The sequence below is a fragment of the Helicoverpa zea genome, chromosome 13 (assembly GCF_022581195.2).
Source record: "Helicoverpa zea isolate HzStark_Cry1AcR chromosome 13, ilHelZeax1.1, whole genome shotgun sequence".
NCBI lineage: Eukaryota > Metazoa > Arthropoda > Insecta > Lepidoptera > Noctuidae > Helicoverpa > Helicoverpa zea.
This window is the reverse complement of record NC_061464.1, coordinates 8,734,872-8,747,440: the sequence shown is the minus strand read 5'-3', so window position 1 is coordinate 8,747,440 and position 12,569 is coordinate 8,734,872. Positions and strand designations below refer to the sequence as shown.

Below are 12,569 nucleotides of genomic sequence, written 5' to 3'. Positions count from 1 at the left end.
ACCCGTAACGATTGTCAAGGATGTTAAATTCAATGACAGTTAAAAACTAAATGATAAAGTAAGTAAAGGTATACTGACGTAGCGTCGCGACAGCAAGGTCTGGCGCAAAGCACAGGCGGAGCGGGTGGCGGCGCGGGCGGCGGGGACCGCTCCGCATCGCACGCGCGACTCGGCACGGCGGGCGCGGTGCAGCAGCCCGGCCCGACGCCTGTCCACCACTTGTTCTGCAAACACAACATTCATAGTTTATTTCAACGTCTTATTTCTATAAATATACATAATTTTGAAGTGACGTCTAATAACTCGATGTTACGGGTTGCATGCACGAAAAAGTTGACGCCATTGTCCCGTTCCGCAAGCGAGAGCGCGGCACGTACGTGAGAGACAGACTTTACAGACAACCAATTTTTTACTAGGTTTTTGATCCTAAATACGTATAAACCTGCCTCTTCAATCACTCTATGTATTAAAAAAAAACCGCATGAAAATCGGTTGCGTAGTTTGAAGATTTAAGCGCACAAAGAGACAACAAGTCAGAAAAAGCGACTTTGTTTTATACTATTTAGTGATGTCTTTCATGAACAATCTACGTTCTAAAGTCACTCGACAAGAAACCGCAAAGGACAAAAGCATAGTCACACTCTTTGTCTTTAAATTTTCTTTACCATTTGAGAGATGAATAATTTCATTGTGAATTAACACTCTCTACATAAATGACGTATTAAATCGTCAGGTTTTCCTTGTGGTGAAGTCAATGACACAGTTAGAACACTAGTTTAACCTAACTAAACAGGATCAACAATTTTATTGTTGAATTCGAATGGTTAATTTGTAAATACCCGTCATTAAAGTAACACCGTTAGTTCTAATACTTGTAATTTGCAGTTCAAACCAAACAGTAATTCGATAATGACTGCTGTAATTACTACGTACGTCTAATTGTATTGGTGTAATTAAACACTGATGTTTAAACGCACGAATTTAACCGAATATTGAGTTTAAATACTGGAAATACACAGCTTTACACTTAGGCGGTTAGAAGCCTCCACTTGAGCCTCATAAAAGAAGTATTAATTAATTTGTCAGACTAATTATTATTGTCGTTAGGCTTTCGGAATTTTGCTAATGGCTTCACTTCAAATTACTTTAAGTGCAAATTAGTGGATCGCTTAAGCTCACACATTAAATACCGCCTATAATTATGTTAGTCGGTGTTAATATTCAAACATGAACGTCAAATTAATTCTTCAATATAAATCTGAGTTCAGCAAAGTGTGGAAAACGTGACTTTTAATAAATGTTATGACAATGTTGAATAAAGTAACTGAAATTACGTTCGGTTATTAGTTGGAAATATGAAAACTAAAGGATTTATAGAGGAAAATATAAAGCTAGATTTTCATTTAATTAATGTCCTCTTTTAGGATATTTGTTGCTTAGTAAATAGAGGTATTTTTCGGGTAAGAGTTATCAAAATATGGCTCAAAGCCAGCTATTAGTTTTGGTTAACTCCAAATGCGTAAATCACTTGGTATAAAATATTGTTGACTATTATGACGCTGTTTTTGGAACTTTTATATCCTACAGTTAAATAAAATGTAGGATTTGTGAAAAGAATTCTATTACTTTTTTGGGAACACAGTTATATGTGATACTTAGGGTTCTGGTTTAATAAACAAGATTACGAAAGGGCCTTTACCAATTTGTCTGTACACCTGTTCTCATATTAATTTCAATTTATTAATGTGATATCTATTACATGTAGTGAACCTTGCAATAACGCTAGCGAGTGTGGTCCGGTTGCGAACCAGTCTAACCGACACCGAGCTAGATAGCCAGCCTTATCTGCGCCAACCAACATTTTCTACTACAATTTGAGCTAAAGTTAAACCAAGGAGAATAGTTATTACTTCTTGTAGTGATCAAATCTGGTATTTTAAAGTTTAAACAGGCTTATCTGGAAAAAATGGCGGCGAGACGACATGAAAGGAACGTTCACCCACGTTTTCTTGACAAAAATGACGCAGATCTTTTGGATACACGATTTTAAAGTTACTGAGCCAGAAAGGACTTTAAACAAGATAAGATTTTCAGGTTTGACCATGTAACAACCTTCTTGTCTCATCATGATAACCAAAATATCATCACGAAACAACCAGCAATTTCTTGAAACCCAACCTAAATAGAGCATAATTTTGCTTCAAAGAACCTAGTTGCTGGCAACATAATGAACACATTATCAGGTACACCAGTAGCATAAACATAAGTCAGCAAGACAAAGCTGGTGAAGGCGACAGAAGGTGTTTCCAGCAATTTTAGAAGGTACGGGATTGTTCGTAACACAACAATGCAGCTACAGTGACAGCCCGACAACCTTCAAGTGACATGGCTGACTATTGTCCGTAAGACTAAAGAGAGATAAGTATCTGAATGTACGATAAAATGTATAAGCCATTACCGTTCCTGCTTAAATCTTTCTCTATCGAATAATAAAATTATTTTCGGACGAAATGGACGATCCGTATTAGAATTCGTGCGGAAGTATCGATTATGGAGTATTTACTGCCGATTAAAGCCGAAGATAAACGACTTGAGCCGAGGAAGGCCGAACTGATGTGTCTTGCGCACGCGACGTATCTCACTGAATTAGAAATTTGCAGGAAATTCGTTGTTGTTGTGTAAGTGTTATGAATCTTTTATAGTTACTTATGCGTTATTTTTTGACCGCACGTTCACTTTTTATCATGACTTCCTCACATACCCGGTGTACCTGATTCTGATAGGTTCATTATATTAAGCCCACTTCACTTAGTTCCACTTTGTTTTATTGCTATCCTAAATATTTTTGTGACCAGCAAAACCGTCTACTGATGACATCAAACAAAAATTCCACAATAATCAGTCTTAATTTTAGTCCTACAACAGTTAATTATTAATGAATTCCTCAATAATTGTTGAGACGCATTCACCGTCAATCAATAGCAGTTGGGCGACTCTTGCGCACGCTAGAGTCACGTTTTAATAAATGAGAGGCGGATACAATTACGATTATCACGCGCTAGCAATTGATTTGCAGTTAACTATGTAGGAGAAAATCTATTCAGAGGACTGGACGACATCTTTTGAATACGTGCCTAGGAAGACTATGTGACGCTAGCTATGTATTAACCTACCATTGAATAAAAGGACAACCAGAGGAAATAGCCAAATTAGGTGTGAAGCATATAGAAATCGTCAAAAAAGCTGTAAGTATGAACGCATGCAGCGACAATATCAACACCTATTTTTTCCATACCATCCGATGACAAAATTAAGGTGCCTTTCAAAAAACTGGAAAAGTAACCAACTTCAAAGCTGCTTCTTGTCTTTATATTAAAAGCAATCTTAATAAATAACCGCGCTTCGTTTGTTACCGATGGGCGTGTGTGCATGTGTTGTTATCAAACGACAGTATACAATCACACGACCACACACACATACAAAGGACATATAGCAGATTGGGTGTGAACGACCCGTGAAGGACAGTTCACTTCTAACTATTTGTTGTTTTGTTCTATAATTCTACGATGTGGACTTGTGCACACTAAATACTAGCGAGTTAAGGCAGAAAATCATAAACCAGTAAAAAATAGATTTATATGTTATTTGCTAGAAGAGGAACGCTGGAAGGCAAGTTATTCTCTTTATTACTACATTTAAAACAGAATAGACATAACGAAAATAAAAAGGCCCGTTGTCTATACTAATATTATAAAGAGGAAAAGTTTGTTTGTTTGGTTGTAATGAACAGGCTCAAAAACTACTGGACAGTTTTAAAAAATTCTTTCACCATTCGAAAGCTACATTATCCACGAGTAACATAGGCTATATTTTATCCCGGTACGGGCAGTAGTTACCACGGGACGCGGGTGAAACCGCGGGAAAACGGCTAGTGAGTAAATAAAATAATTAGTGAACTAAAATGACGAGCCCTCTTACTAATTTAAAGTTGCGAACAACCACAACGAGCGCTAGAACTGAGAGGATGAGAGGCGCACGCATGACAGGGATCCCTTTGGGATACAAATTAATTACAACTTTCACTTTATGAAGCTGAATTTTGCAAAGCTCGTAGACATAAACAAAATTAACCTGAATAAAAGTACTCTGGATTTAAGAATAAAAAATTTTCTCCTATACAGTTGAAAATTAAATTACACAACAATGTTGCCTCTTTTTTCAATGAGGTAGACAAATGTTAGGGCCAATTCCTAACAGGGCTGCACATGACTACCGGCTGTTGTTTCCTTGAAAGTGTCTTAGGGAGTCCTAATTTGAAAGAACCTAAGACTATCTCTTAAGTGTTTAAGGCGAAATAAGATAAATAATTTTACTAACTCTGGTAATTATACCAGACTATGACTATATCACGTACAAGTCAACGTTCCCTACGCATCCACGGTAGAACGAACAGACGTATAAAGTAAAGCGTATGATGAAATGACCACTGGACGTAAACGACTGACCTATGCTAATGAGCGTTGCGTTAGAGCAACTAATTAACGTTTTACTGACTTCCAATACCCGTATTTTGAAGTAAAACATGAGAAAGGTTACTTGTTCTACTCATTTCCTTTTATTTAATAAGGAAGTTGAAAGAGGAGTCTTATTTTCCTAGTTATGTAAGTGTCAACTGAATGCTATGATGATTGGAGACTTGCAACCAGCTTATGCAACATAGCAATCTTGGAAACAAGTCATTTTGTAGGTTCATAACTTATAACTCCATCGTTCATGTTGAAATTGGCAAGCGAATTAGATTTCCATCGTACCTTCAACAAAGACATAGCAAACCCAGTAAAGTTGCTCTGTAATATTTATACAGGTTATTTAAGGATGGTTTGAACACCAAACTAAATATGGTTCACTCATAACAGAATGGAATATGAAGTAGAAGCAAATAATTTGCCTTCACAAACACAATTTCACATTCAACCTTTCCTCAAAACAGCCTTCAATAAAGTCATAAATAACGACTTCAATTCGACATCGGCTAACCGATTTCCCGCCGCAAATAGCTTCGCTCAAGCTGTCATATCACATCGTTGCATGCTAAGGTCAGACAGGAACAATTGACGTCAGACCAGAGACAAACATGGCTTACACGTGGGGACAGCTCATGGCAACCGGCGAGACAAACTGCGAATTACCATAAGATTATGGAAATTGCATTAGATGTAGTTACGAAATGTTTTCGTGGCTGGCTGAATAGTGTTCGCGGTATGGTTTTAGAATATGTATCAGTTGGTTTGTGTGAACGACTTGACTGGATTGAACTGAATTCTAAACAGTCGATCGGAAAGTTTAAAGAATTTTGTTAAAAAAAAAAACTAAGAAAATTAAACTAACCAATTCACCATTTTGTTTGAATTTTATGTTCAGTTTGTGTCAACGTTGATAGCAAAATATTATGTACATTCACTTCTAAACAAAACAGTCCACAACACTTCACGATTCAGTTCATGTTTCCACATCAGTTTTCGAAACATCTAACTATGTACACAATATCTTCAGCGAGGCACTTAAACTTAGTCAAGTTTAACGCAATCTAGCCACCCAATGTCTGAAAGCAATTTCGCTTGAAGCAGCATGATATACGAGGGGTGCCCAAGATCTGGAAGTGTATCAATCATATTCTCACGCCATTGGTTTTGACGTCACTCCACTATCTGAGAGGCACAGCTGGTACAGGCCTAGTTTTCTTTATCACCGTGAAATGAGATGGTGAATTGAAAGCTGTAAGGGTTAAGGCATAGTAATTTATAACTATCCACGCGGAAAGTTAGTTAAAAAGATAAATAGAATGTAGTTTCTTGGACTGTTAAATGGATCTTTATGCCTATCTTATTTTCTAGGTGAAGACTTCGCGAAGAAAAAACATGGTGGGCCTATTTTTCATACGACCTTAAGCTATGACACGCCAATGATAGTAAAGGTTTATTTAACAAACAGTTTAACTTGTTTATTCACTACATTCCTTCGTAGCAAAATAATGTGTATACTAAGGCAAACGTTTCCAACGAAACGTGTCGAAAACTCCAAGAATTTCAGTGTTCTTCCTAATAGTTCTTACTAAAGCAGCGATCGAAAGGATTGCATTTGAATTATAAATCGAGCGACGAAGCACGCGAGTTGTGTCGCGAGAATACTACGAAACAGTCGTTTGCATCCATTGCTGTTTACGGCAACTTTCGGCCTGCGACCAGCAGTCGTGAAAGCGTAATGGATTCTTCGGAATTGAACTTCGTGTTACGATGTACTGGTTTCTCGAACATCTGGCAGTCATTCCGTGGAAGTTGGAAAGCTAGGTTGGTTTTATTTAATTTTTAATTGATTTCTAACAGTTGTGTTGATGTTAGTATTGTGTGGATGAACAGTGCTGCCATGTGGTGTTATTATTCATAACAATGTGCTGACGTCGCATCATCGACTGATATTACTTTCTTATCATCATAATTATGATGGATGGTCAGTTCATTTGTGAATATTAACATATGCGCGTGGCATAAACTTACATGCATAGATGTAGACAAGAATCGATACAGTTGCCTACAGAAATTCTCTATCCATGCTAATTAAAACCAAAGCATGTACACACAATTGTGATAAAATCAACACTAATTAATTACACATTCATAGCACTTTCTTCCAAACATGCTCTAAGCAAAAACTACTGTTATAATGAGCATGCAACAACGTGTGTCCTGAAAATCATAAATGCATACAGTATGCACTGATGCACAACAGTGACTTTCAGTTTTACTCTGGCGCCTTGGAATCTGAACGCAGCGATTGACACTGGAACAGCTAGTATTGACGCGTAAAGCAATCAAATAAGCTAGCAACCAAATAGTGACAAACGCATTCCAAAAACTACGAATAATGTTAATACTAACACACAACACACAAAACTGTTAGATTACAAAGCATCTAAACTACATGCTAAATTAATATAAAATAATATTAATATGGTAATGCAATCACAAGCCACTAATATTTAGACAAAATGAAGGTGATCGAAGTCAAATCGAGTGACTATCCTTGTATTGCCGATTTCAAGAAACCCGTTCTATCAGACCGAACAACAAATTGCGATGCAACTGATGTAATTCCGAGAAGTTCTTCTGCACATGTAACGTTAGATAAGAGAGCAGAACATGGTTGTTAGGACAATACGTGATTTTGCTAACTAGACGCAACAAAGAAAGTTGCATCACTTTGCAGCGAGTACGAAACTTTCTAACTTATTTATAGAGGCATAAATCCGAGTGGTGAAATGGATGACGTACATCTTGACTTTGTAGCAGAACTTGGTCTTAAACCAACGCTACCATTACTTAATACAATTTAAGAAGCCTAAACGGATGATAATGCCATAACGCCAAAGCATAATCTGCAAAGTAAAGACTTGTGAACTGCGAAGAATGTTTTCATCGCTCAACTTTGAAGCTTTCCAAAGGAACGTGAACCATTCAAAGTTTTATCAATGGCTAAGTCTGGGGGCTTTGAAAATTTTACACGTCCTTCATTTCGCTGGAAATCTGGAACACATCCGTTGAGAATCCGGACGTATGGGTGCACTAAGTCTCTGTACGTGGGCTAGATCCGTCGGATGGTCTCAAGTCTCGCCCACAGAGTTGACGGCATATATTTTGAATAGAACGGGATGGTAATTGGGTAGAGGTCTACTTGAAAACCGGTTCGAGATCTATGAAAATTGATTACTTAGTCACAGAAGATGTTTTGAGAATTGAGGCTGACGTGTGGGTGTAAGCGATTGAGTATTCAATGTTGTATTGATTACGGACATCCCTAACCCTATTTGGATGGACAGGTCAATTTTTATTCTTTGTATGTGATTTGAATTCTATATTTGTCAGTATGCTAATGCTAATAGTTTTGACAAATTCATTCGACTTAGACGAGATTATTAACATAATGATAGATTATTATTTAATTGGAACAGCGACTGAACATTAGATAATTACAAACATTCACATACATTCGATAATATTATTGTGATATAATTTATAATGCACTTATATCATTTGCCAAATAATAGTGCAAATTGAAGTGATCCAATAACGGATGACAAACGATTGACTGCGATTCCAATTACTCGCATAGCTGAATATAACGCAATCAATGTTACTACTAATGAACTGCCAATTCCAAAAATGTACAAGCATTTAAAATTTTAATTGTATTTTTGCCAAGGAATTTGATCTCTCTTTTAATTTAGAATCGATTTTTTCTTGTACCAACAGATCCGCTTGAAAAATCTCTAAGATCGTTTTTGTGCTACTACCATCAATGGCAACAATTGAAACTCTTTTAAACAATTTGCAGTTTTGCATTAACGTTTTTGTAGAGTAGAATTTAGTTTCAGTGTAAAATAATAAAAACAAAACACAGCGTTGACGAAATAAAAGTGCTAGCGACTTTCAACTATAAGTCGTACTAAAGTAGGACCTGAATTTCCAAGTAGCGTAGGTATCTGTGACGAATAGTGTCAAGGACGTCCGTACATCCATCTCAACAGTCCGTGTTTAGAAAGACTTGACTGCAGCCACCTGACCTCATAACTGCTTTAGATGCGACGCGATCCCCGTTTTCTCCAACGAAACCGCCATATTCTACGTATACGGTGATGAAGGTACTTTCTTTAGCTATATCACTAAAACCTTAAGAAGTGTTTCGCTATACTGCCATATTAAGCATTTCTAGCTTGCTGAGTCGCAATCTCTCAACGACAGTATCATGGCGTAGATGATAAAAAGGCATGTTTAGTACAATGTTGCTAGGCTACACCTATCTCTAGTTACCCTGAGGTATGCAATGAGATAAGCAGTCAATAACTGTTAGTCGATATGCTAAATAGCGGAAAAATACTTGTGTTGTTTATCAGGGGTGACACACTACAGCCTTTAAAGTACAAAATATGTGGCTTTGCAAATAAACCGTAACATCGTTAGAACTATCCACTAAAATAGCTGAACGTGCAAAAACACGTACATTTCAGGAAACATTTCCCCACAACGTTGTCTATTTACTTTATAGGAGTCAAGATCAAGACGTAGTGTGTATGTTATGGACCAAGTGATAAATTGAGCAGTATACATAATGCCCGGTCATTATGAAAAATGCCCAATATGAGAGCGCAATTTGATAATAATTATTCAAATAATCAAATTGACCGGGCACTATACATATTGCCCGTGACCTTTTGGGCAAAGTAATACAAGCAAAGTAATAACATATTTATATTCATTTTTTTATTGTTATTGCCATTTAATTTAAAATAAACTAAATATTAAACCACTTAAATAATCAGCCTCATGATTTGGATTAATTATGAAGGACTTCTGCCTTAAAAATCCACTAGTTTTTGCATTTAAAAGTTAAGGAAAGTCATATTTAAAGGGTGCTTATTAAACAGGCTCCTTTTTAATATAATTATTCGCCCCGAATAATGTATGTTGCCTTCTAAATTACTAAGTCAGCCACAATTAACGAGCATCTAAATAATACTATCTCAGCCACTCGTTATCTTCTAAGTAAACCGCTCTAAATACAACTCCGCATGATGGTTATTTTTTAGCATCTAAATTTGTAGCATGCATTCTAACAGTAAACTTCTAAAATACTATTAAATGACATCATAAAATTTATTTATTTAGCTTCTAATTTTTTAACTCAGTACGTTTAAAATGTAAGCAAGCAACATGCAGCAAGCATGGCTTCTGTCACGGCTCCGGTGCTGCGGGGCTCCGGCGGTCCCATGCGAGCTTATCGTCGCAGATGGTTTTCACGCTCACCGCCGCAGCTTCGGCTTGCTGGCCGGCTCAGCCGGCCAGCCTCAGCCGCGTCGGCGAGCGTTAAAACTACCTGCGCCTCAGCTCGCAGGCCGCCTCGCCCCTCCACACTTACGCGGTTTTGAATTGCACTCTAGGGGTAGGACAGACAAGACTACGTGGAGTCGGTTTTGCAGCGATACGTTTTCGTCACATCATCCTCCGAGCCTTTTTCCCAAACTATGTTGGGGTCGGCTTCCAGTCTAACCGGATGTAGCTGAGTACCAGTGCTTTACAAGGAGCGACTGCCCTATCTGACCTCCTCAACCCAGTTACCCGGGCAACTGTTACGTGGGATACGTTTTCGTCACTAACTTCAATTTTTTGCTTTATTATCAAATTGCCCAACTGTCATGTAGCAATATAATAATGCCCGTGCAATGTGATAAATAATGAAGTTAAGATAGTTATTAATCACTTGGCCCGATAAAGCTAGACATTATTCATAATGCTCGGGCATTATTAATAATGCCCGAATTAATCACATGGTCCATAACATGTACAACACGTTTTGTTTATTTCGCTCATTTTCTGCGCATCGAGGGCCGGATGCGAAGGCTCCGGCGACGACAAATCCTCGCTCAGATAACGCAATGGCAACCGCCTGACGGAAATAAGAACCCTGACTGTATTGAACAACTGCCTTAGCTACATCATACGTCCCTGAGCAAGATTCAACCTTATTACTGGGGAATAGATTCTATTTGTGGTAATCTGCCATTCGTTTTTGTAGCAATTTCCCATGGATTCGAAGGAGAAAATACTGAAATAGTGAGGTAATTCCAACATGATATTAGTCTACTGCCTATGTAGGCACGGGATGTGTGTGGGGTAGATGGATAGAGACTAGAATTTAAAAGCATACAGTGAGAAAGGAAATAAGGAGTTAATTCTTTTCTGTGATGTAGGTTGTTTGTAGATCTGATTGCATATCTATTAATATCAATGCTCGTACCAAGCAGTGGTAAGCCGTGGCTTATTAAAGAGCCATTGGCCTCCAACTTACCTCTATATGTATGGCCGTACGGGCGACGTCATTTGAATTCAAACAAGATTCAAACTCATTCAGATACACTGGCCGTCCTACTCAATGTGACGAATCAGGTAAAGTGAGACACTCAAAATAGCTGCGTATATTGACTGCTATTTATTCCATTTGATTTCATCCAACGATTTTGTTTTGATATCGATAAAATAATCCGAGCCAACTCGCCCACGAATGTGACCGTTTGGTTTTTAATGGTGTATGTTTAATTGCATCATTGTTGCATTGCTTTCATCTCGTGTAATTGTAATCTCTCGTCACAGCTGTGTCTGGCAATCAATTGGCTAGACGGCCCTTCGAGCCAATAACAATAAACCATTGCAAATGTGACAATTTGCATTTAAAGGACGTTAATTGTCTGGTGCAACACCCTCTGTGACTTTAGATTTATTTAGAGGCCCAGCGGGATAGGCTTGTGATTTGCGAGTTCACAAACCTTTCGCAATCTAAGTTAGAAAGCTTGGTCTACTTTGATGCATCCATCATGAACCTGTTCAGTTTTAATACCTACATATAGACCAATCAAAAGAAATTTCCTCCTTCTATAGAAACGATCTAACCAAGTTAATACCAGCAACATACCAAAGCTCCTTTACGTTCTCCAGCAAGAACAATATAACAGAAAGCAGGTCCTTTAACACGCTGTCACATCGTCCCCGACACGGGACTGTCCAACGCACGGCCTGCGTACAATTGTTGGACTAGGGACTCGACCCATTTCTGCGACAGTGATTGAGGTCCTGTATTACATGTTATTGCTGATATTTAACTATTTACTGCTTGATATGTTTATGTAAACTAGGTGTTTGGTCTGAACTGGACAGTTATAATGGACAGTTAAATGTTTTTTTTTAATATTAAAAAGTGGATCGTGGATTTATGCCGCGACAACTTGCCAAAGTAAATTAATAGTCGATTGTGTACACAAATAGAAAAAGGCAAATAATGTTCTGTGTAAACCAATGTTTTACAGGGTTATTTGTCAGTTTCTTACCCATAGATTAATCCCTAGCTTTATATAATGAACCTATATCAAAAACGTTTATCGGATGACTAACAAATCCGTGCGGGGTATTTTTTAAGTGCATGCAGCGGGCTGTAGGGTTTGTTTTTAATAACTTACTCAGAATTTCAATTGATCATCAGCTTACCTGGAAAAATATAATGTAATTTGTTAATGAGATATTAGAAAATAACTACAACAAATGATATAGCGGTTTAGATAGGCAGTGAATAACTATATACAGGCTAAGCACACAAACAATATTTATGGTGTCTTTTAACTATTTATTTGCGTTATTTCTTCAAATGGACAGCAACGTTAGCTAAGATAGGTCATAGAAAGACTTGTATTCGGTTAACGAAAAGTATGGCCAGTAACTTGCCAAACCGTAATTAAAAGATCATAAAATTAAGAACTATAAAGTTCAAGTCTCCTATAAAAAAGTGATTGTTAAACTGAAAAGCAATGATCTTGATGAATTAAATTAACATCACTTGTTTACATGTCAAGGACATATTGCACATACGAGAATGGCATTATATTTTTAAATCGTCATGTAGGAATCGCTGTAACAATATCGCGGACTCAGACTTCTGTGAGAATTGCAGAAATCCTTGTGTTCAATTGA

The 12,569-nt window shown here is 37.5% G+C and overlaps 1 protein-coding gene across 12 annotated transcripts in view; it reads right to left on the bottom strand.

The window, feature by feature from the left end:
* Positions 1-12,569, bottom strand: part of LOC124635917 (homeodomain-interacting protein kinase 2) — a 107,400-nt gene that overhangs the window by 26,412 nt on the left and 68,419 nt on the right. For all 12 annotated transcript variants that reach the window (XM_047171873.1, XM_047171883.1, XM_047171877.1 and 9 more), the window contains exon 3: positions 79-224. In XM_047171873.1, coding sequence (XP_047027829.1) covers positions 79-224 — 146 coding nt within the window. The remainder of the gene's footprint in view (positions 1-78; positions 225-12,569) is intronic.